The sequence below is a fragment of the Schistocerca gregaria genome, chromosome 8 (genome assembly GCF_023897955.1).
Source record: "Schistocerca gregaria isolate iqSchGreg1 chromosome 8, iqSchGreg1.2, whole genome shotgun sequence".
NCBI lineage: Eukaryota > Metazoa > Arthropoda > Insecta > Orthoptera > Acrididae > Schistocerca > Schistocerca gregaria.
This window is the reverse complement of record NC_064927.1, coordinates 234473978-234500692: the sequence shown is the minus strand read 5'-3', so window position 1 is coordinate 234500692 and position 26715 is coordinate 234473978. Positions and strand designations below refer to the sequence as shown.

General features: G+C 37.8%; 1 protein-coding gene and 1 non-coding gene across 4 annotated transcripts in view; one reads left to right on the top strand and one right to left on the bottom strand.

The window, feature by feature from the left end:
• Positions 1 to 26715, top strand: part of LOC126284590 (histone-lysine N-methyltransferase SETDB1-like) — a 318415-nt gene that overhangs the window by 233748 nt on the left and 57952 nt on the right. For 2 of the 3 annotated variants that reach the window (XM_049983633.1, XM_049983631.1), the window contains one exon: positions 12892 to 13030. The exons of the other annotated variant lie outside the window; for it this stretch is intronic. In XM_049983633.1, coding sequence (XP_049839590.1) covers positions 12892 to 13030 — 139 coding nt within the window. The remainder of the gene's footprint in view (positions 1 to 12891; positions 13031 to 26715) is intronic. 3 annotated transcript variants of the gene reach the window in all.
• On the bottom strand, positions 711 to 785 carry Trnal-caa (transfer RNA leucine (anticodon CAA)). Its single transcript has one exon. It is a non-coding gene; the product is annotated as a tRNA-Leu (tRNA).

Genomic DNA, 26715 nt, shown 5'->3' with positions numbered 1-26715 from the left:
TATATGCACTATTAGTTTGCTTTATAGCAGCTTCATATGTCTTGCAAACACTGGTGGTTTCTCAGCATTTGAGAACCGTTGTCAACAAAGTTGTCAGGTAAACTCATGGACATTCATGTTTCTAAAAACTTATTTACTTACTTCTATATTTATGTTTTTAAGAACTCCAGTGTTTATGGTGACATCTATTCATCTCATCATTTCATATTTGATAATAGCCTGGGTGCTCTCTCTCTCTCTCTCTCTCTCTCTCTCTCTCTCTCTCTCTCTCTCTCTCTCTCTCTCTCTCTCTCTCTCTCTCTCTCTCTCTCTCTCTCTCTGTGTGTGTGTGTGTGTGTGTGTGTGTGTGTGTGTGTTGCGAATAATTACTGTGGCATCAGAATTCAAAAAGAGTTTTGAAAGATCTACACTTAAAATAACTAACTAAATGTCATTTGTGTCAGCTGCTTCAGAATGTTGGCTACGTATGCATATAGCACCTCACACATTTGGCAGTGATGACAACTCATTCCTTCATTTTCTTATACCAGTACAGTTGTGAAGACATGTTACAACAGTTAGAATGTTGCATTACTTGTTAACAGCAGAAATACAAATCCCCTGTGAAATACAATGAGGCAAAAACAAAATACTGTTGAAAATTGCAGCTTCTTGGAGGATATTTAGAACAGAACAATATTTTCAACAAATATAAAACAGATTAAAACTGTGTGCCCGACCGAGACTCGAACTCGGGACCTTTGCCTTTTGCGGGCAAGTGCTCTACCAACTGAGCTACCGAAGCACGACTCATGGCCGGTACTCGCAGCTTTACTTCTGCCAGTACCCCCGTCTCCTACCTTCCAAACTTTACAGGAGCTCTCCTGCGAACCTTGCAGAACTAGCACTCCTGAAAGAAAGGATATTGCGGAGACATGGCTTAGCCACAGCCTTCTCATTCTGGAAACATCCCCCAGGCTGTGGCTAAGCCATGTCTCCGCAATATCCTTTCTTTCAGGAGTGCTAGTTCTGCAAGGTTCGCAGGAGAGCTTCTGTAAAGTTTGGAAGGTAGGAGATGACGTACTGGCAGAAGTAAAGCTGTAATTACCGGGCCTGAGTCGTGCTTCGGTAACTCAGTTGGTAGAGCACTTGCCCGCGAAAGGCAAAGGTCCCGAGTTCGAGTCTCGGTCGGGCACACAGTTTTAATCTGCCAGGAAGTTTCATATCAGCGCACACTCTTCTGCAGTGTGAAAATCTCATTCTGGAAATATAAAACAATATATGGCAGGGAAATGGTTCGGAATATAATGAGTTGGGGAAGGGGTACTGGTCAGAATGTATATAGAGGAATTTTGATATAGAGACATTGTTGCTCACAGACTGCATAACAGCCCTATTGTGCTTGAAGTTGGACAGAAAACTGCTACAACAGTGTGGTACGGCTGACCCATTGTCCAAACATTCATATCGCAGTAACAAATAATTGAGCTACTTACAAAATGTTAACATGAAATGTAAGCAGTGTTATGGTTGTGACACTGTATGCTTCTGTGGTTTGGAGGTACTTACAGCATTCTGTTTTGTGTTTATAGGTGTAAAACATTCAGCTCATCATTGGGTTTTTCTGAAACATATACTGTTTGTAAAAAAAATTCCTATTCCATCATGGCAGGCCAATGCAGCAACTGGTTTAGAAATTTTACAACCAAGGCTGTTTTTGTTCTGATATACTGTCTGATTGTTTATTCATTGGTGGAATATTTGGAGAACTATTTCATGCTAGGAATGGAGTCTTCAGGTAGAAACAGTTTTAATGTACATGGAAATATGTTACTGTGGACATGTATACCTATCTTTACACTGCACTGATCACCGGGTGAAATATTTGGGAAAAAATAAACAGTTTCTGGCTGTTTTGTGCCTCTTGTTTGGTAGTATAGCCTTATAAATAGCTGTCACTATGTGGCTTTTGAGACAGAGCCTGTATAGTTCCTGCAAGCTTCACACTGAATTTTTGCATGTTTTGGAGGGAATTCAAGTACCATGACATAGTATGAAAATGTGGTTTGTGATAACGAATACTTATACCAGCTGGTTTCCTTTATTATTCTTTGCTACAATATTCAATACAGAAATAGCTGTTGCAAAATGTGGTTTGCATTTTATCTTGTGTGTTGTTAGAGCTATCCTAAAATATTAACATTTGGAAAGGTATCATTATATGGTTTGTGATAACGAATACTTATACCAGCTGGTTTCCTTTATTATTCTTTGCTACAATATTCAATACAGAAATAGCTGTTGCAAAATGTGGTTTGCATTTTATCTTGTGTGTTGTTAGAGCTATCCTAAAATATTAACATTTGGAAAGGTATCATTATAGGATCCCTGATCAGGAATTATTCTCTAACAAAAAACTTCAGAGAACTAGTGACAATTAAAGATGATGATACTTGAGAACACTTTTAATCAGTAATTGGGAGGATTCATAGTAGCAATTTGGTACAACTGCTGAGGGACAGTACTTGGTCTTTAATGAAATGGGCATGTAGAGTATCTTTGAAAGTTCAGTTTCTCTACCACCACATTAGGCCTTCCTGCAAAATCCTTGTGCACTTAGCAATGAGCTTAGGATGAATTTTCATCAAAAAAATGTAAATTCGAGGTATCATACCAAGTGAACTATAATGCATAATGTTGACTGAAAATTCTTGTTTTGTAGCAAATGATGCTCCCATGCTCCTCTACAAAATACAATTTGAGTAGAAGTGGTTTTCATACAGGGATTCCAGTTCGTGGTTAATATTTTTGGAAACAGAATTATAGTCTACTCACTGACAGCTGGGATGAAACAGAAACAGTTTTGTGTGGCCAATCACAAATTTCTCCTGTGAAAGCAGGGGTATCAAAAATCCTATGTGTACACTGTTCATTTGGCCACAGGACTGACGTCACATTGAAGCTTGCATTGCTCGTGAGAAACCCTGTAATATGAACTTGGGCCACAATGGACAAAATGAAAAAAGAATGAATGGCAGATGGGTAGCAGATTCAAACACAAACGATTTTAATAACAGTACCAGTTGCAATAATGTTAAAGAGAAGATAAAACTACTTTCATTATGTCAAACTTCAGGTTTATAACAAAACCGCCTTTCCCCTCCCCTATAATGCAGTCTAATTTCCACATTTGAGTTTCAAATTTTCCACCACATAGAAGATATATTTGTTCCAAAAATCAAACAATGGAAACTCCAGATAAGAATGTCAACAATGTAGGAAAAGATAGATTGCTACTTACTGTAAACGTGACATGTCAAGTTGTAGATAGCCCCCCCCCCCCCATATGATGGAGAGAGTGGTCGTATGTGCATGAGGTGTGCTTTCTTGCGTGCATGTGCGAGTGCGCATGAGTGTCTTTTAATCGTGCTTTTCTGCAACTTGACGTGTCTTCTTCATGGTAAATAGCAATCTATCTTTGCCTACATTGTATGCATCTGTTCCAGTCTTCTGAAGACACTATACGGATGACATAGTGCCCTTCTGTAATTTTTTTTTTTTTTTTTTTTTTTTTTTTTTTTTTTTTTTTTTTTTGCATCTTTACTCATAAATATAACATGATGTAGAGTTATAGGTTTTATCACCAACTTCATAAAATGTAACTTCTCAAATATTATGTTGTGTTTGGCACAAGCAACAACAGTTTGTGAATACACCATTAGTCTCAGCTGATGATATTTTATTGTGTCATACGTAAGTCTAGCCCTACTAAAACCCAAAATGTGAGTAACCAAGTATCAATTTGTGACACAGGTGACAGCCAAAGAGTACACTATTGCAACAATTTTAGCAAATATTGTGGGTAGAATGAGTGGTAATTATTGTAATCTGTGTAACCACAGGTCTAACAAGGAGTATTTCAGTCTCTTTTTAAATTACCTAAATTATGTATGCAAGTAGTCAGTATTGGTGGAGAGACTGAAGTAGTCCCTCCAACAGTCCTTCAGAAATGCCTAAGGACTTGCTGCTCCTTGTGCAATGTGATTGTTTTTGGGGAGATCCAAACTAAGTATGATAATTGTTATGAAAATGAGATTCCATAAAAAGAGCCAGCATAGGCGGTGTGTTTCATGCAATACTGTAAATTGTTCTTCCCACATGCTGTATAGAGTGTGATCCTCTACTTCATATTATATGAAATAGTGGCAATTTTCTATGTAGATCCTGAACTGCCAGAAATTCTGTATGCCAAACATTTTTTCACACATTTTGTTCCAGTCACTACACTAATGTGTTACAGTAAATTGCATTATGCATCTCAGTGCTGTCATCAGGAATTTTGAGTATGAACTTAGTGTGTGTTGCATGGCTACTGCAGTGGTTTCCTGCATCTGGATGACTTTGATGAATAAATAAATGTAAAGCATGGGTCTGTGTTGGTGTCAAGTGTAATGGAAGTTTTATAAGTTGTTGCTGTGATATTCAATACAGACAGTAGTTTGATGCAGCTCGCCTTGCTAGTCTTTATTGTGTAAACCTGTTCATCTGTGAGAAACACTGCAACCTACATCAATTTAAATCTGCCTTCTGGTCTCGCGCCTAGGTCTCCCTCTACAGTATTTATATCCCCAGCCCCCTCCTCACATCCCCCCATTAGCAAATTGACTTTTCATTGATTCCTCAGGATGTCTCCTATCAACCAATCCCTTTTTTCCCCAATTAAGATATGTCACAAATTTCTTTTCACCCTAATTTGATACAGTGGCTCCTCATTAGTTATTTTATCTACCCATATAATCTTCAGTCTTCTTCTACAGTACCACATTTCAAAGGCTTCTTCCCTCCTTGCCAGAGCTGGCTACATTTCACTTCCATACAAAGCTACATTGCCTGAGCTGGCTGCATTTCACTTTCATATGAGGCTACATTGCAGATAAATACCCTCAGAAAAGATTTCCCAACATTTAAATTTGTATTCAATGGTAACAAATTGCTCATTTTCAGAAATACTCTTCTTGCTATTGCCAGTCTGCATATTATATTCTCTCTACGTGAGCCATTGCCACTTTGCTACCCAAATATCAAAACTCATCTACTGCTTTCGGTATCTCTGTCTCCAGTGTATTTCCCTCAGGGTCATCTGGTGCAGTTAGACTAAAACCAATTGCCATTGAGATTTTTTTGAGATTCATCTTGTAATATTTTTCGAGACATTAGCCATTCCATTAAACTGATCTCCCAGGGTATTTGCTGCTGCTCACAGAATTTCATTGTATTAATACTAATTTTATGTATTCAAAGAGCTTGCTGCTGAAAATAGCTACATCACATTTGTATTGATACTTGGTCTTAAAATATAGCAAGCCAACGACCATAGCAAATCATTGAAGTATATAGGAGAATGAGAGAATGAACAGATAATGGATTCAACAGTAACATGGAATACTGAAAGACCAAATCATAAGAATTTTCTTTAACCCTCATAGTACCACTGGGATGTACATGACCTCAGAAAGACATTGGAAATATATATCTCCCTCATTGGAAGAGTTCACGGGTGTCCAGCTGAATACAATTGTCACCGAAATATGATGAGCATTCAACAATCGTATACAGCTGGACACCTGAGAACCTTTCAAAACAGCATATACGTCGGGAAAGCCTCAGATGACATGTATATCTCCTCCGTTTCCAAAACTGTTGCTTTCAAAATACATGATTTCTCCCTCTTAGTAAATTGTGTCCATTGATGGTTTGTTCATTTTTATATTTACTACAGATTAAAATTTATTCATAGTTTTTGCACTGAGTACCACTGGGCTCTGTATGACCCCATAAGCACATAAGAAGATTATATCATCTTTGTTCTTAAAGCTGTCTGTTTTCCTCGAAATATTTGACGTTCTCTCTCTAAATCAGTTGTATCCAGTTATGTTTCATTAAATATTATATTTACAAAACTTCAAACGGTTATTAACGGTTTTTTGCATGGAGTACCAATGAGTTCAATATGTCCCAACCTAAATTTGATTCTTGAACGTAAAATTTATAAAAATAGAATCATTAGTGTTGCATTGAACAACCGTAATGAATGTTTTTATATTAGTTCATTAAAATACTGACAATATGTTGTTGTTGTGGTCTTCAGTCCTGAGACTGGTTTGATGCAGCTCTCCATGCTACTTTATCCTGTGCAAGCTTCTTCATCTCCCAGTACATACTGCAACCTACATCCTTCTGAATCTGCTTAGTGTATTCGTTTCTTGGTCTCCCTCTACGATTTTTACCCTCCACCTGCCCTCCAATGCTAAATTTGTGATCCCTTGTTGCCTCAAAACATGTCCTACCAACCGGTCCCTTCTTTTTGTCAAGTTGTGCCACAAACTCCTCTTCTCCCCAATTCTATTCAATACCTCCTCATTAGTTATGTGATCTACCCATCTAATCTTCAGCATTCTTCTGCAACTGCTAATATATCAGGTGTAAATTACTTGAGGTCTGTAAGACCCCAATGATACTCAGTGGGACAAAAAAAAATCCTGGTAGGAGTAGTTATTTGAGATTCGTTGAAAAAATTGGGCATAAAAGCATTAAGCAAGATGATAATAATAATAATAATAATAATAATAATAATAATAATAAAATGTAAAGTACAGTGCAGCCGTAATCAGGTGGTGTTTATTAGGATGGTGATCATTTAAATGAAAGCCAACAGCAAGCAGAATAGTAGTGATTGAAAATGAATTAGTGAGAGGTGATGCATTAAAAATCTCACTAGCTGCGCCGATTAAATGATAGAACCAAAGTGTGAGCAAAGAACAGTTTTGCATTCAAACAGGTTGAAAGGATCTGGTCTTGGTCAACTTAGGGACTGTACTGGCTCATTTAATGAGAATATATTACGTACTACATGATTGAACAATCAGTTTTGGACTGTTCATTCTTGTTCGAAGCTTCATACAGGTGGTGTGAGTTTATAATATTAATGGTACCCTGTGGGAAATGAAAAGGACTTTCGCGAGCTCTCTCATTACATTTGTCTTTCCTGTAGAAAGGATTTTAGTGAGAACAAAGTTTGAGTGCATGATCAAAGTACAATAATCCTTATAAACGTGTGTTTAGACTACTTGTCAGAGTTGTGCACTATGATGACAGAACGAGGAATCATCAAGATTTTGTCAGCCTTATGTCACAAGGTGTTAACAATGATCTTAGGTGACACCTCTGATGAGGTTATCATATGTATTTAGTGAACAGCGATATGTATATAAAATAGAAAAAAATATAGGGTACCAACAGCATAAGTAGCGCTCAGTATTTGGTTTTCCTGCTCTTACATTTACTGTGTTTGCAGATAAAATTATTGGATATAAGGTCCACCTGTAATGCAAAATGTTGTTTTTTCATTTATCCCAAACATGTTTCAGCACCTTTGTGCATTTGTTAGTGGGTTTTATTTATTAAAATCTGTGATATGTGGACATATTTAAAGTGATAACTTATCAGTGAAAATTATGCTTAAAGACAGTTTTTGTTTGTTGTTATCATCTTAATTTTACACTATGCGGTGTGTAGAACCATCTGTACATTAGCATTTACTGGCACTTGTCATCTGCAGCTAAATGTAATTTCATTGTGTAAAGATCTTTCATGACTATATTTGCTGTTACTTACGTTTAGCTTCAGCAAATCCTTCTTCGTGAGTTATTCAGAACCACACACAAATATTACAAATGTTATACAAAATTTCATTTGAATATCCAACTTTTTACTTTGTCAAAAGACAAGTTGTTGTTTACTTGTTCTCAAGTCAATTTTAGGGCCATATTTAAATTTTGTTTACCTTCTGTATCCCCCCCACCACGCCCTCCTGTTCTCTCTCTCTCTCTCTCTCTCTCTGTGTGTGTGTGTGTGTGTGTGTGTGTGTGTGTGTGTGTGTGTGTGTGTGTGTGTGCGTGTTGCATGTGGTCATTGCATGTTGTAAGGTCTTGTGTATCTGTGGCTTGTTCATTTCTTTTCTGTTTACATATTTGTTGGTTTAGTTTCTCTGCTCTGTGGGTATCATAAAACAATTTTCCATTGTCATCTGTTACATTGTGTTTAGCCCTGTGGTTAGCTCAGTTTGCCTATGGGCATTCTGTTTAATTGTTGAGCATGAATCTGAAACTTGCTTGCTTGTGTGCCAGTGAGTGGTTTGGTAGATTGTGGATGGTGATACTAGTGATTATCACTTTCTGAATGTTGTGAAGTTATGAGTGGTGTTTGTTCTTTGTATGGTGAGGTCCAGAAAATTTAGTGCTTTAGTGTTATTTGTGTCTGTTTCTAATGGAAGTGAATTTTTGGATGTAAATTAAATAAATAATTGTGTAACTGTTATATGTGTTATGTGATTCATCAGACGGGCGTATTATGTCATCAACATAATGGTGCCAGTATATAACTTCGTATTTTGTTTTGTGTGTGTAATATATATATTAAACACAAAGATTCCAAGACTTACCAAGCGGGAAAGTGCCGGCAGACAGGCACAATGAACAAAACACACAAACACACACACAGAATTATTAGCTTTCGCAACCGATGGTTGCTTCTTCAGGAAAGAGGGAAGGAGAGGGAAAGACGAAAGGATGTGGATTTTAAGGGAGAGGGTAAGGAGTCATTCCAATCCCGGGAGCGGAAAGACTTCCCTAGACTTCCCTTAGGGGGAAAAAAAGGACAGGTGTACACACACACACACACACACACACACACACACACACACACACACATCCATCCGCACATACACAGACACAAGCAGACATTTGTAAAGGCAAAGACTTCGGACAGAGATGTCAGTCGAGGCGGAAGTACAGAGGCAAAGAAGTTGTTGAAAGACAGGTGAGGTATGAGCGGTGGCAACTTGAAATTAGCGGAGGTTGAGGCCTGGTGGATATCGAGAAGAGAGGATATACTGAAGGGCAAGTTCCCATCTCCGGAGTTCTGACAGGTTGTTGTTAGTGGGAAGTATCCAGATAACTCGGACAGTGTAACACTGTGCCAAGATGTGCTGGCCGTATACCAACGCATGTTTAGCCACAGGGTGATCCTCATTACCAACAAACACTGTCTGCCTGTGTCCATTCATGCGAATGGACAATTTGTTGCTGGTCATTCCCACATAGAAAGCGTCACAGTGTAGACAGGTCAGTTGGTAAATCACGTGGGTGCTTTCACACGTGGCTCTGCCTTTGATCGTGTACACCTTCCAGGTTACAGGACTGGAGTAGGTGGTGGTGGGAGGGTGCATAGGACAGGTTTTACACTGGGGGCGGTTACAAGGGTAGGAGCCAGAGGGTAGGGAAGGTGGTTTGGGGATTTCATAGGGATGAACCAAGGGGTTACAAAGGTTAGGTGGGCGGCGGAAAGACACTCTTAGTGGAGTGGGGAGGATTTCATGAAGGATGGATCTCACTTCGGTGCAGGATTTTAGGAAGTCGTAACCCTGCTGGAGAGCCACATTCAGAGTCTGATCCATTCCTGGGAAGTATCCTGTCACAAGTGGGGCACTTTTGGGATTCTGCTGTGAGAGGTTCTGGGTTTGAGGGCTTGAGGAAGTGGCTCTCCTTCTCTCTTTCCTGAAGAAGCAACCGTTGGTTGCGAAAGCTAGAAATTTTGTGTGTGTGTTTGTGTTATTTTATTGTGCCTGATATATATATAACAGGGTGTTACAAAAAGGTACGGCCAGACTTTCAGGAAACATTCCTCAGAAACAAAGAAAGAAAAGATGTTATGTGGACGTGTGTCCGGAAACGTTTAATTTCCATGTTACAACTCATTTTAGTTTTGTCGGTATGTACTGTACTTCCTCGATTCACCGCCATGATTTCATACGGGATACTCTACCTGTGCTGCTAGAACTAGTGCCTTTACAAGTACGACACAACATGTGGTTCATGCACGGTAGAGCTCCTGCACTTTTCAGTCGAAGTGTTCGTACGTTCTCAACAACAGAATTGGTGACCGATGGTTTGGTAAAGGCGGACCAATTCCATGGCGTCCACACTCTCAACCCTCTTGACTTTCATTTATGGGGGCATTTGAAAGTTCTTGTCTACCCAACCCTGGGACCAAATGTAGAGACTCTTCGTGCTCGTATTGTGGATGGCCGTGCTCGTATTGTGGATGGCTGTGATACAATACGCCATTCTCCAGGGCTGCATCAGCGCATCAGGGATTCCATGTGACAGAGGGTGGATGCATGTATCCTCGCTAACGGAGGACATTTTGAACATTTCCTGTAACAAAGTGTTTGAAGTCTCACTGGTTCGTTCTGTTGCTGAGTGTGTTTCCATTCCTTGATTAATGTGATTTGAAGAGATGTAATAAAATGAGCTCTAACATGGAAAGTAAGCGTTTCCGGACACATGTCCACATAACGTATTTTCTTTCTTTGTGTGTGAGGAATGTTTCCTGAAAGTTTGGCCGTACCTTTTTGTAACACCCTATATATATGAATTCCAAGATGTTTGTGGACCCATTAGGGGAACATCGAGCCATAAAGTAGAAAAAGATACTACCATGAAATTTTTATTTAATTTACATAATCTTTATAGGAGTCATGACTCCTAGAGATGTTGCAGAAAATTAATAGATTATTATTTATAATACTAGATACAGATTTGAATGTGGATCTATTTTACCATCAGAATGTTTTACACAGGAGGTTGCCATGCTGAAATCATATGCTGGAGCTAGGAGTAGGTTGACAGGACATTTTTGAGGCAAAGAAGCCTAATGGAGTAGTTACCTCAGTAAATGAGGGGAATGTTTAGGAGGAGGGGGGTGTAAAAGTAGGAGAGGATAGTCAAGGATTGAATACAGTGAACTGATAAGAACTTGCACTGAATATTCTAGCACACTAAGCCACATCAGTACAGTCCTTTGACTGAAGATGCAGCAAGAAGATACATAGAATCACATCGACAACATCCAATAAAGTTGTTGAATAATAGACATGGAAACTCTGGAAGAGACACATGCACTTAGTAAACCAAGTTTGTAAATTGTAATACAATAAACTATTTAAATATATTAATTTTCAAATGTGAGAATTGGGTTATGGGAAAAATTTTGAAACTTTAGTGCTGTGAAGTGATTATTACTGTTTGGAAAAATAGTTTACAATGTAGAAAGACAGGTGTAATGGATGTAAGAGGTTTTATAAGTAAACAAAGGCTGGTCGAATAATAGTATAATTTCAATTTTAAAACAAGTGTCTCAAATCTCTTATTTAAGCTGTGCTATAAATTTTGATTTTGGCTCTGATATTGAAAATAAAATACACAAATTCCAAGCTGTTTGTGGTCCTATTAGTGGAACATCGAGCCGTAAAGTAAAAAAAGATACTACCATGAAATTCTATGAAGTTATGGTGATTGCTGTGTTGTGTTACATAAATGAAAGCTGGGTTACCTCAAAAATTAAAATTCAGATAGAAGAGATGAGGTTCCTAAGGGAAATGAAGGTCTGCACGAGAAGAGACATAATTAAAAATGAATTCATGAGAACACAATTAAATATTTTCAACTTGAATGAAAAAATTCGAAAAAATCTTAAGATTGGAGACAACACCTAATCAGAATATCAGAATTCCCAGAAAGGTGCTGAATTACAAGCCAAATGGGAAAAGAGATATTGGAAGACCTTTTAAAAAGAAGGGAATGATCCTGTTTGTGAGTTTAGAAGAGGCAACAGCCTAATCCTTGAAAGAAAGTTGATGGTGTGGTGGTGGTGACGACGACGACATTATAAAAAAGGCTGAAGTATGCAGAACAGTTTGTAGGGTGTGTTGAGTGCAGTTTTCCTTTAGAGACGAAAGTTTAATATGAGATGGAACAATATATAAAATCTCTGAAAGTGTGAACATTTTTTTTTAAAGTTTCTTAAATTAAGCAGTACTTCTTCACAAACCTGTGGTGCTATTAGGCAGTGATGCACTTACATGTAATATAAAATTAATTATTTCGATACTGATCATAATATTATAAAATTAACAGGTAGAAGAGAAATATGAAATAGACATCCTGTTGCCCATTTTTTAATTTTGTTTTTGTGGTGAAGAAGGTGCAGTGTTCAAGATACTAATTCACATTTGGAGAATCTGTGTTCAGTTCCATATAAGGCCCTTAGATTTCATCTTTCCGTAGTTTCCATGTGGGGTGAATACTATATGGTTTCTTAAATGAGGTTACGACCAATTTCACTCCCTATCATTGTGTAGCCCAAGCTTGTGCTCTGTCTCTAAGGTCCTCAGGTTTTAAAAGATATTACACTGTTGGATCTTTGGCTATGTTTCTTTCTCCAATTCTAGTCAGATGTGTCACCATAACTACAAACCCCCCCCCCCTCCTCCACACACACACACACACACACACACACACACACACACACACACACACACACACAAACTCTTTCCCCATTCTCAAATAAATATGGTATTCCATTCCTTTGCAACTTCTTCCAACACTCTTTCTTCCTTCCTTCTAACTTTTGAATAGAAATGCTTTTACTATTGGGGTACCAATTTGACCCTGAGATTACCTGCTGTCTCTGCTTAAATCTCCATAATGTTCCATAATCACTGAATTAGACCACGGCTCAAAGGGAACATTTTCGTTCAGTATCAGACAGTCATCGCTTTTCGAAAAGTGTGAAAAGAGACTACAGTTTTGTGTCCTAGTTCATGATGCATTTTTAATCCGCCCGGGAATTGTATTCTGATACTGTTTGATCATGCAAGTTTATATGAATGAATTGGGAATTGAGATAGCAGAAGGCAGCAGATTTCATTTAGAATAAAAGTTGCTATTCAGCTTCAAAGGATCAACCCATTGCATGAAATTTGTGTTGTCAGAGATAAATATGTAATTACAGATGATAATGCAAATGACGATGAAGTTTCCTCAAGCACTGAGGAAGAAGTGGACAATTTAGATCTTCATGACTCAGATGAAGACTTCCGCCCCGGAATGAAAGTCTCAGACTTAAAAGCAACAAGTGATGGCTCCATAAGGTAAGAATTCAGTTATTTTTACAGCATATATTTTCATTGTTTTGTAACTTTTTAAGCATGAAATACATTGTTGCATGAAAGAAACAAAGCTGCATTACAATCCATACAACTTTCAAAAATCTTTGTGGGAGGTATACAACAAAAGAAATCCTGTAACTTGAGTGTGTATAGCAATCAGTAAAACCTGTAAAACAATGTAAACTTGCTATAAGAGCTATAGTAACTACAGTTAACAAAGTGCTCTGCTAGCAGGAATTTTTTTTTTGAATCACAGGTTTCAGAATTCATTGTATAAGGAAGAGTATATATATTTGGGGGGGGGGGGGGGGGGGGGTATGCATTTCTTGCATTGCGTGCAGTTTCTTGTGTTGGTAGCTTGCAATAGTAAAATATAGTGCAGACAACTGCAGCAAGTTGCTGGAGGACAAAATAAAATGTTTTTGGGCATCAAGAAGGAACTAGATAGAACAGAAGCCATAGAGGAATCTAATGGAAAATGGGACAGACAACTATGTTGAAACATGAAGAACATGAGACAGTAGAGGACATGGATTTATTTTGAGTGAAGTATATGTATTGAGAAGTGGTAAGCAGTGTCACCAAAGAGAATTTGTGCGAAAGAATAGGAAATAAAAGTAAAAAATGAATGTGCTTTAAATTAGACCATTGAAGAGAAAAAATTATGAAAGATAGAAACAAAATTGATGTACAAGGGTCACTCCAAAAGAAATGCACTTTATTTTTGTAAAAATACAGTTTTCATTCTGCTTGTGTGAAAGTTTTACGGTGCTTGTATTCAAACTTAATTCAACCTGTTCCTGTGAGTGGCGCCGTCACAGCATGTCTTCAAGTTGGCTACTACACTTGCCATTCATCAGAAGCAAGTGCTGTCATAGAATTCCTGTGCTGTGGAAACGAGACAGTGGGAAACATCCAGAAGAGTTTGAAAAAGGTGTGTGGAGATGCTGCTGTTGTTCGCAGTACAGTTAGTCAGTGGGCAAGCAGATTACGTGATGAAGGTGGGCACAGCAATATTGAGGATTGTCCTCGCAGCGACAGGGCTCGTACTGCACACACTCCAGACAATGTGCAGAGAGTTAACGAATTGGTGACTGCTGACAGACGCATCACATTGAACGAATTATCTCGCTACGTTGGGATAGGGGAAGGAAGTGTTTGCAGAATACTGAAAGTGTTGGCATTAAAAAAGGTTTGTGCCAGGTGAGTTCCCAGGATGTTGACAGTGGCTCACAAAGAAACAAGAAAAACAGTATGCAGCGAACTTGTGGAACTGTACGAGAATGGTGGAGATGAATTTCTTGGAAGAATAGTGACAGATGATGAAACATGGCTCCAAAGAAACTTCAAGCTCGACTGAGTCGCGTTAGACCTAATCGGCAAAAGCAGGATGTTTTGCTGTTGCACAACAAAGCACGGCCACATGTCAGTCAAAAAAGCATGGAAGTGATCACAAAACTCGCATGGACAACACTGAAACACCCGCCTTACAGTCCTGACCTTACTCCATGTAACTATCATCTCTTTGGGAAACTGAAAGACTCTCTCCATGGAACAAGGTTTAAAGATGATGACTCCATTAAGAACGCTGCCAAAGAGTGGCTCCAACATGTTGGTTCAGAATTTTACCATGCGGGTATACAGGTGTTGGTTCCAAGATGGCGTAAGGCAGTTGAGTGGGATGGAAATTATGTGGAGAAATGGAAAATATTGTTCCTAGTGGATGTTCTACACACTGTAAAACTTTCAAACGTGTAGAATAAACAATGAATTTAAAAAAATAGTGTGCATTTCTTTTGGAGTGACCCTCGTAGTTAGTAGGCTTAAAAAATTATAAGGTTTACTAAAGTGTTGTCATCCTTATGTAGGAGATAGAGCAGCAATAGCAACAACAATTGTTTGGTTGCATGACTGTTCTCATCAGATGATCACCCTTTCAAATGATTGATTGTCTGGTGCGAGATGGGTTAAGCAAGGAGGGGTAAATATTATGTTTTGCATCAATGGTTATGGCACAAATGTGGAGTTCGTGTAAGATTGTACGTCGCCTTTCTCCGAAAGATTCCCATTTAAGTTCCCCAACCATCTCTTATTTAATTTGTGCTTTAAAGTTCTAGCAGCACAACTGTAAATTTGCATAGTGTCATTTGTTATGCCAACTGGATAAGGACTTCAAACTCGGAAGAAAAATTGTAGAATTGGTTTCAGTAATTCCTTACATACAATTTTATTTTACAGATGCACTGAAATTTCCCAGACCAAGGTCTCCAAGAACTATAAATCATCCTTTTGACTTTCCTAACATTAATTCTATTTATTTTCTCACATTTGATATCGTTATGTAATATTGCCCCTGAATAATTACATAATATGCCATGCTTCAGATGTTAACCACTTGTAATTGTATGTGAACTGTGTTTAGTGTGTAATTTTTTATTCTATCAGCATAAAGTGATACATTACCTTTGTTTTACTTCTGTTGATATTCAGCTTATAACCCCTTTTCATGTCACTATCCATTCCATTCAGTTGGTTTTTTTAAGTTCCTTACTGAGCCTGACAGAATTGCAATGTCATCAGCACACCTCAAAATGTTTACTTTGTGTAAATGAATTTTCACTCCTGTTTCAAATATCCCATTGCTTTTCTTTATTGCTTGCTGTATGTACAGATTGAATGACAGTGGGGAAAGGCTACAACTCTATCTCACCTCCTTTTTAACTACTGGTTCCCTTTCACTTCCTTCCACTCTTCTAGCAGAAGTGTAGTTTCTCTACAAGTTGTAGTTAACCATTCACTCTCTGTATCTTATACCTACTCACTTCATAAATTCAAAAAGTATGTTCCACTCAAGTTTGTCAAAAGCTTTCTCTAAATCTACAAATATTATAAACCTAGGTTTGCCTTTCATTAACCTTCATTCTAAGATAAGTAATAGGGTTAGTATTGCTGTGTGCATTCCTGCATTTCTTGGAAACCCAAACTAATCTACTCTTGAGGTCACTTCCATCACTTTTTCCATTTTTCTCTAAATATTTCATGTTAGTATTTTATAATCTTGACTTATTAAACTGATAGTTCAATAATATTCACATTTGTCACCACCTGCTTTGTTTAGAATTGGAATTACATTCTTCTTGAAGACTTTAGGGTATTTTGCCTGTCTTGCATACCTTGGAACACCAGGTGGCACAGTTTGGCTGCTTCATACAAGGATCTCAATAATTCTGAGGGGAAAGCCATCTACTCAGAGGGCATTATTTTGACTTAGGATTTTCAGAGCTCTGTCGCATTTCTCTCATAGTGTCATATCTCCCACCTTGTTTTCATCTGTGTTCTCTTCTTTTTCTATAATATTGTCTTCAAATTTTTTTTCCCATGTATAGAACTTCTATATATTTTGTCCGCTTTACAGCATTCCCTTCTTTTCTAAGTATGAGCTTGCTATCTGAGCTTTTCATATTCATGCATATGCTTCTCTTTTTTCCAAAGGTCTCCATAATTTTTCTACAGCCAACATTTATCTTTCCCATAGTCATGCATACTTCTACAGCCTTGCATTTCTTGCCCGACCATTCCTACTTAGTCATTTTCAGCTTTCTGTCACTCATTTTTTACATGTCGTGTATTCTCTTATGCCTATTACATTTGTTGATTTTTTTTTTTTTTTTTTTTTTTTTTTATCTTTTCTCTTTTACTCAGTGAAGTTTGGTATGTTGTGTATCATGCAAGGCTTTCTACTAGGTTGATTGGCAACTCCATGGAGTGCTGTGTGCACAACGACCATATATGTTAACTTAAAAGGAAGGTCAGCATTGGCCATAATATTGATGGTTTATTGATAACAAAATTGATTTTCAATCACATAGTGATCATCTTCAGTGCTGTGGTGTACAAATTAAACTCATAGGCACTGGTATCAGGTTGTTATTAGTAACCAAAACTCGAGTTTTGGTTACTGATGATAACTTGATACAAGTGCCTATGTGTTTAATTTGTACACCACAGCACTGAAGATGATCACTATGTGATTGAAAATCGATTTTGTTATCAATAAACCATCAGTATTATGGCCAATGCTGGCCTTCCTTTTAATTTCTACTGGGACTTATCTTTTGCCTATTTGAACTGCTGCTGCCTTCATTAGCCCGTCTCTCAAATCTACCCATCCACACTCTTTTGTGTTCCTTTCCCACATTTCTGTCAATTGTAGCCTAATAATCTCTTTGAATCCCTCAGCAATCTCTGGTTCTTTTCAGAATGAAATTTTCACTCTGCAGCGGAGTGTGCGCTGGTATGAAACTTTCTGGGCAGATTAAAACTCGTTCTCACAGCTTTACTTTCACCAGTACTTTGTCTCCTACCTTCCAAACTTCAGAGTGTTTGCCCACAAAAGGCAAAGGTCTCGAGTTCGAGTCTTGGTCCGGCACACAGTTTTAATCTGACAGGAGGTTTCTGTTTCTTTTAATTTATCCGGGTCCTATCTCCTTAATTTCCTACCTGTCAGAAATTTCTTCAATTTTAATCTGCAGCTCATAACCATTAAATGAAGCATGTGCACGAATAATGCTGTATGGCGCATTTTGCAGTTGTTGGGAAATTGACAAAAACTGTTAGTTCCAGAGAATTAATACTATATAATAAATGTAATAGCAGATATGTATTGTTTGCGCATACAGACTATGGAAAATCTAATTTCTGGTTTTTAAAATTTCTTTAAGCACAGATTTTTCGAAAATAAGTAAGTTTTAAAATGGAATAACGCTGTATGGCAATGGATATACAGCGTTATTCCAGATCAGACAGTGCTCTGCTGTAATTATAAGGTGTCTAGAATCCAAAAATAGTAAGTAAGAGATTTAAAACAAGATACTAAATAATATTTATTGTAAACTGAATTGCTTGATCTTAAAAAAAAAAATTACAACACTAGTTTATCAAGTTTAGGCTCAAATCTAGTACATTATAGTCAGTTGTCACACTGCAGGCTTTCATAAAACTGCTTGTATTTTGTTTCCATATATTTCGTCATGTCCAATAGATCCCTTTTCTTCTCCTTATTAACTTTCAGTGTCCCATTATAGAGCAACCGGAATTCAGAAGGAAAAGACAATTTTTTACTTGATGTTCACAACCATGCTTTACAATACAGTGTCTTTCCCATGGGCGAAGCACATTGTGGGTACGTTGCACACTTAAACCTCAAGGATCATCACTACACAGCTTGAACCAAAGTACATGGGTAATTTTCAAAGCAGGCGGCTTCTTCAAAAGCAACTCGATGGATCCTTGACGGATCGACAAAGGCCTCAGCAATGACGTGCTTCCATTCTGAAGGAACCATAACTTTTGACACTTTCTTTCTTTTCTTGATGACTGCAAAATCCCTGTCACAAGGTAGGAAACTGTGACCTGAACATAGAAACTTCTGATGTATTTCTGTAAAGTACTGGCAGCTGATCAGATAGAAATAAAGCGCTAAAACTCTCCAGTTGTTGTTCTGCCCAACACAGCGGTCAGACCAAACAATTAGTTTTCGTTCCATACCTTCTTTAAGCGTATCACAATCGTGCGTCACAAATTTAAGCAGACAGGAAACTATTTCGGCTAAACCTCTCCTTGCAGTGGATTCATCTCACAAATTTACGGTAATGTTTCCAGTACCAACGTCATGAATTGTGAAATTATACGACAGTTGTCTCTGGTAGAATACCGTTGAATGAGTCAATGTAGGACAAAGTAAAAGCTGTTGTAGGTCAACACACATAACATGTATATTGTTATTCCTCTTAGCCATTTCCGTATCGTTTTTTAGGGATTTGTATGCTTGGTTTGCCCTTGAATGATGCAACTGACTCTCAATTTCGATCTTGTGCAGTTCTATTTCATCTGAAGCTGCAATCATTTTGTTAAACAACAAATTGCACAGTTTGCAAGTATCTGATCTAGGTGTTCTGAAACGCAGATTAAAATCTGTTTGAAACACACTTTGACAGTATGACCTGCTTATCGACTTATCAGGAAACTTTTCGGTAAATAACCGATACATTCTACAGAGGTTGAGATCGGGGTGCAGACATTCTTTTGAGGATTTATTCTTGCTGTAATGGCTCATCTGCTTTGGGAAACTCTATCTGTGTTGCCGAATGAGAGCCCTGTCGTCATTCGATATGGCATGTGGCCTATTGCAATGTTTTCCTCTACCGTCTTTAGAAGTGGTTATTCCACCCTTTTACTTTACATTGCAGAGTCTGCATTCATCGCTGGGTGATGGAGAATATGTCAAGCAATGTTTTTTGACACACTTCTTTTGAGTAAGCTTTGAAAGTAGCCTGTTTCCGTGAAGTATCATCTGTCTTACCTCTCTTGCACCTGGCTGGCACGCCTATTTTTATGGATTTTATTAAGTATATGGACTGCTCATCGTATGTTAAGGCATGATATTCTTCATAGAGCTTTAACTTCATTTCCAGATTTATGTCCTTGCATCCTTCTTGTGAGCACACTTCTGCATTGCATACACAATCCTGAATCACGAAAACAATCACTATTACTACCTAATATTCAACTAGATTATCAAATTTCACTTTCTTTTTTAATAATATAGCATTACTCATACTGAGTATTCTATTTTACAGAACTGTAGTTATTCATTCACGTTACATACTTTTACTGTAATGTTTTCAGAAGATAAACATAACATGTCATTAGAGCCTTGTACTCTACAGGGCATGTCGCCGCTTTACAGGACACATATGCTTCTCTAAAGACATACACTTTTTACAAAACCCATACAGCATTATTCCACTCACTTGTGTTGGACGCTGATTCGCAGGAAATACCTTTTCTTTTCGTGATTTATGTTCCAGTCCAGTACCACGAAGCCTTTTCCTCTTAATATCCTGCCAACTACCAATGTTAATTTTTCTTTTCCGTGCGTTATTTGCACGTTTCAAACCACTCGCGGTAAGTGTCACCTTGCTGCCCTCCGCCATTCTTGTAACATACAGCATTGTTCGCGCAGAGGCACGAAAACTGTGCGCTTCTCGTCGCTGTTTAGTGCTGCCCTTGGACGGTGAACATGTCAATTATAACAGCAGGCGATACAGACTGCCATATGCAGCATTATTACACGCAATTCTACTAAATGTCAAAATGTGCCATACAGCGTTATTCGTAAGCATGCTTCACGTTTCGCAGTTTAAAATCTGGTTTTAAAATCTTATTATATCTAAAACCTTAGAGGGTCTCCAAGTCTCTTTCACATATATGAGGTGCTACTAAAAACCTCCCAGATCACACCAGTAAATAAAATTATACTTTACCTGCAGCTTATTCTCCACAATCACCCTCAAAGTATTCCACTTGGAAGTGTATACACCATTCCCAGCAGGTTTTGCCATGAACTTCAAGTTCCCTGGAATTCATTTTTCTGTAGAAAAATTAGTACCATTGAGGTTCTTCTTGAATCCCCTCAACTGCATGAAAGCTTTGGTTTTATAATATGAGTTACATTCTGAAGAATAAAAAGGTTGCTTGGTGACAGGTCAAGGGAATATGGCAGTTGAGGAATAAATGTCATTTTGGTTTTCACCAGAAACTCCCTTAATGTGTGACATTGCATTGCTGGGATGAAAAAACTAACTGCCTATGATCCACTTTTCGGGATGTTTTCGTCTTACTATTTCCCTCAAGTGCCTCAGGACATCACGGTGGAGCACTGCATTGACTAAGTGACAAGGAGGCACAAATTTCTTGTAGAAGAAAGGAATGAGCATGGACTCACATTACTTTTCACTTGCCGGCCGTTCTTAGTACTAGGTGACAATGGACTATTCCATTGTGACAACTGCTGCATGGTTTTCGGATTGTACCCATAAACCCAGCTTTCAAGCCTTTCTTGAAGTTCTCTCAAGACTTGCACACGATGCTGTTTCTGCTGATTGCTAAGAATTTGTGGCACAAACTTTGCTCAAACTGTTACATTTGGAGTTCATTAGACAAAATCCTCTGACACATCACATAAGACAGCCCCACGTTATTGCATATGTGCTTGATAGTTTACTTGCAGTCTTCCAGCATCGAATTATGAAGAGTAATGATATTTTCACATTCTCATGAACTGACTTACGACCAGGAGCGTGCTGTGCTGACCATATACCCCTCCACATATGCATCCAATGACGCCTGTGCACTGAGGATGACATGGCGGCCAGTCGGTACTATTGGACCTTCATGGCCTGTTTTAGCGGCGATTAGTTTAGTTGGTGACATTTTCAAAAGTAATGCCAGTTGATGCCCATTCTGGAAGGTAATCATCATCAAATGATATTCTGCTATCCTGAAAATGGTTAAACCAGTTATAAGTTTGACTGTGGCCTAAGGCGTCTTCCCCAAATGCTTGCTTGAAGATGTTATGCATTTCTGCAGCATTTTCTCTGAGTCTGAAACAACAGTTTACATACACACATTGCTCCTAGACATCAATTTTGCAAGACATGCAACACATGACAATGGGGAAACACACATAACTAAATGCAACCAACTGGTACAAAGCTACTTGAGACACTGACCCACAAAGAATGTGTGAGACATATCTGAAAAGTAAGTACTGTTTTGGAAAAACACATAAAAACATTTTTTCAAACTAAAATTTTTTTAACAAGAAATAGCATTTCTTAAGGTATTTATGTACATGTTTAGCATCACTGTTCAGACAATTGTCATAGAAAGATGCCGCCAACAAAGACAGCCACTGCTGAACACCATTTTTTGTGTCATTGTTTTCAAACCACATTCCTCTAAAATCATGCTTCAAGCTCAAGAACAAGTGATAGAAAGTGCGAGGTCAGGAGTGTACCGTGGGTGGTCAAACTGCTCCCAGCTTAATTGTTGAATAAGGTTTACAGCAACACCAGCAGAATGCGGACATGAGTGGTCATGAAGCAATACAATGCCTTGACTGAGCAGTTGTGCCTATTATTTTCAATTGGCATCAAAGTTTTCTCATTGTTTCTCAGTATCATACCACATCATCAGTTTCATCTCTGGGAAGGAAATAAGAAGCAGAATGCCATGTCTGTCCCAGAGCACAGTCTACATTAGTTTCTGTGCTGGTAACATTAAGTTTTTTTTTTTGTGTCCTTCACCCCATCAAATGTTATTTTTGATTCTGGAGTTACATGACAAATCTATGTGTCATCACTGGTCACCATTTTGTTTAGGTTTCGCCTCCTTTATCTCTGTATTGGGTAAGAAATGTTAAAGCACTGAAAATCGCTTTGTTTTGGAAATCTGTAAGCATTTTTTGAACCCAGTGGGAGCAAAATTTGTTAAATTTTAAGTAATCTGCGACAATCTTGTACAAAGCAATTTTTTTTTTTTTTTTTTTTTTTTTTTTTTTTTTTTTTTTTTTAATTTGTAGAAACTCAGCACAAACCATTCTTATTGTGAACAAGCTGTTTTCACAAATTTTGTCATTCATTTTCCCAACCAGACTATTGTTGACAGCAGAAGGCTACCCACTCCATGCTTTGTTGTGAACATTACTTGAATTAAGACACGAAGGAATCAAAGACATTGACTGTCAGTGGGCACTGATTTATATCAATGGGGCAAGCTGAAAATTTGCGCCGGACCATAATCTGAATACGAGTTTCTTGCTTTCTCTGTGCCTGGGTTCATACTGGCTGCAGAATCAAAATTTTGTATGTTCTTCCTGACATGTCAAAAAAAAATACACACAAAACACACACACTGTATATATATGACAGCCAATCATCCCTTGCAGATGCACATCAAACTTGAACTCATATGGAAATTGGTGAAATGCTGTGAGTAATGACACTCATGAGCAGAGGCATTACATCAGTAGTGTGTGGTACAAGTTGAGAATTAGGTCCAATGGGAGGTGTGCTATGCTAGTCCTGTGGTGACCAATGTATTCGAATGGCATAGTGGTCTATGCATCTGCATAGTAAGCACAAGATCTCGATTTCAGTCCCAGTATGGCACAAACTTTGAACTTGCCCCATTAATTTATATCAATGCCCACTGGCAGCTAATGTCTTTAATTCCTTTGTGTTTTGATTCATAGTGGCTGCATGAACAAAATGGTGTCTGTTCTTTCTGACATATCCAAAAGAACTGACACCACATGTACATCATTGAATTGACACGCCCACTTCTTCACGAGTCCATCAGTCATAATGTTTTCATCATAAATCTCTACAAGTTGATGATGAATTTCAGCTCGCTTAACATTCCTTTTTTTTCAAAACCCTGTTACAGAATGCGCTTCACAGTCGGACAGGTCAGAGACTGTCTTAAACATTTTGAATTATTGGTAACAAATGTAAAAACAATGCAATTCAGCTGTAATGGCATCACTTGAAAGACAAGAAACCGGAGAGATGAGTGTGGAACTCCGACACTAAAGCTGCGGTGGCAGTGGAATAGAATGATACTTATTTACTGGGAACATCTTGTATAAGGTTCCACCTAGTAGTATTTTATTGTACAAGTGAGGGTTCACGAGCTGCTCACACATTCTGGGAACTTTTGGGTAGCACTTTGTACAGCCTTCTTATATAAGTCTTAAACCGAGTGTTAGCAACATTTAATTTGTGTTTTGTGCAAAATTCTGCCAGGGGGCTTCCCCATTAATTTCTCTTCACAGTTCATGCTGTCCTACTATTGTTTCCTTCTCATCCTTCTCCTGCTAGAGAAATGTTGCAATTAAGGTTTCATCTTCCGTACCTACCTTAATAATTTCTTTTACCTCATCATACATTCTTTCAATTCCTATGTCATGTGTTAAGGTAATTGCCATATAAATTTTACCACTCTGTTGGTTAGCTTTGTTTCTATCTTGGCTATGATTATGCATTCACATGCTGTATACAGTAATTTACACACATTCTTGTGCTCCAGTTCATCATTAGATCTACTCTTGAATTCGTACTCCTATTTGATTTTGTGATCATCAGTAATTCCTGGTGTACCTAACTTGAACCTGCTAATCTCTCTTTAAAATTCTCTAACCTACACAGATGGTTAATTGATGTAACATTCCGCGCTCAGACTTGTCAAATGCCAGTAACGTTTTATCCTGACGGACAGCAACCTGCCCAGAGATACGAATGGCTATTTTACCTCCAGTATATTTTGAATATTTTATTAGTAGGATGCCATTGACATTAAGCCATACAGTAAAGCTGCCTGTTGTCAAGAAATACAGGCACTGCAGCTTCTCTTTGCTTTCAACCATTTGCAGTACCAACATAGAAAGACCATTTTGGCTTATGTTACAAGGTCAAATCAGAAAATAATATAGACTGAAAAGGCTACTCTGCTTCTCCTCACCAGGAACCACCGGTTAGCCTGGCCTCTTCACAGATACACCCCCACGTTGTTTCACCTACGGTATGACTCTTTGTATTGTACAGGCACACAAGACACCCATATTTGTAACATCTGTCATTTATGGGGGATTGTACACACCCCATTCTCAAGTTTTATTAGAGATAAAACATTAATACTACATAATTCTCTTTGTGGTGATCATATACTTCATTTTTCCATGCCTTTTCTGGTGGGGATCCCATTTACTTTTACCTGTGCCTAATCTGTCACTAGGATTCCCATCTTATACTCCTGTGCCTGCCTTTAGCTGTGTCCATTACCTTCTGTTCATAATTGTTTGTAATGATGTGAAACATCATTTGTTTGAAACTCCCCCCCCCCCCCCCCCCAAGTGACATAAGCTAACAGGTTACATAAATCAAATGAGTAGATGAGTGGCCTCTCTAGTCTCTATAAAGGTACACTAAAACTATAAATGGGAGGGCCTGTTTGCTTCTTGCTTGATCTCTTATGGAATTATTACTTGTTTAACCCTAAGATCAGGAAAATAATTTTCATCCTTTGTTTGGGGGTTGGGGGGGCTGATTACAACTGTCAGGTGAGGACGTGAGATGAGATGCAGCTAAAATTAAAATATGTTTACTTAGTTGAATTGGGGAGAATGTTGCAGTGAGAATGTGGTTGTAGGGAAAGAAAGGCACAGTAGCAGAATGTACAAAGGCTGTGAAGTGGACAAGGACACACGTTTTTGGGGTAGGAGTATTCCTTATATTGTTTTATCATTTGTTTGTGTGTTCCACCTGTTGCTAATTTTTTCCCCATTCCATTCTTTATCTCTTCTTGCCTCGGACATTTTTTTTTCTTTTTCTTTTCTTCTTCCATGTACCTGCTATATTTATTTTCCAGTTTAACATTTGTTTAATTTCTTCCTGTAGGGCTCCACATCCTCAGTGTATTGACTGAATGATGGAACCATTTTACCCACTGTAGGCTGTCAGTTTAAGTCCTTAATGCATTGTGTTAGGCTATTTTCAGATGTCTGCAATATGATACCAAAAGTACAGTAAATTAGTAAAACACATTAATGAACAACATTATGCTTACATATTACAGTTGTTTACATTACTTAAATGATATTGGTGATGGGTGTGTCACATAAAAAAAAAAAACACTTCTTTCTTGTTATGTGTGGACAGGTGCTTGTTTTCATGCATACATATGTTGAATATTACAAATATAGTCTTCCACATACCAGCCATCTTACAAGCACAACATGTCATGAAGGCCTTACTGAGAGTTAGATTACTAGTCATTACATTATCATTTAATATCATGCCATGTACTGACACGCACTCATACATAAATGTAAATGTTACACATAATCGAAAATCCAGACTGGATTGTAAAAATATATTGTAACTGTTATAAATCACAGTAAACTTGCATCATTCAAAGAGTATGCTAAGATCTGCCATTTTCCAGAGATTGAGTTATCACCTGAGGGGACTGTTGTGTGATCGGTCTTGTGTACATGTTGTTAAGTCTTATTAAAATTCTTGCATTATTGTCTTTGGCATTACTATAATCAATAAAGGCATAATCATATATTTGTTACTGCTGCAGAAGGTGCTACAAGACCTGAATAATCTTTTTCAGAATTGCCTTCCGTTTCATATGCCATTGCTGAAAATAGCATCTGTGTGTGTTCTCATTACACAAACCATAAAGTTGAATACTGGCCTCTTCCCATTGTAGTAAAACAGTTCTTATATTTGATTAAAGTTTTGCCACACTGGTATGGGTACTTAAAATTATTTGCAATATTGTGAAAATTATTTGCAATACTGTCATAGCTGTTCACAGTACTGCCACATACTAACATTATTTACATTCGTTATTGCTATATAAAAACAAGTGTCATTCTGGTAATTTTCTCTGAAGTGGGGTTATATGTTCTTTTTGCTAAAGTAGGATGTTAAAACTAATTTTCATCATTAATAAAATTACTTCTATGAAGAGGTATGATAATGCTCTGCAACCACCAACCATATTTCATGGTGATAAGTCATTCTTGTTACCTAATTCACATAGACCATAAAATAATGTTTATGTGTAATGTAGAGTGGCTCTTTCTCCCAGATCCATAATGAACGTGTATGGGTTACTATCACTGTGTTCTTTAAGATGTGTGTTCAAGTTTCCCATCATTCAGCCAATGTAAAATTTATCGCTTTCTCTGCAATTTATTTTGTAAATGGGGGATTTATTGAAAGGTGGCACTGTCTCATTTTGTGAAAGATGAT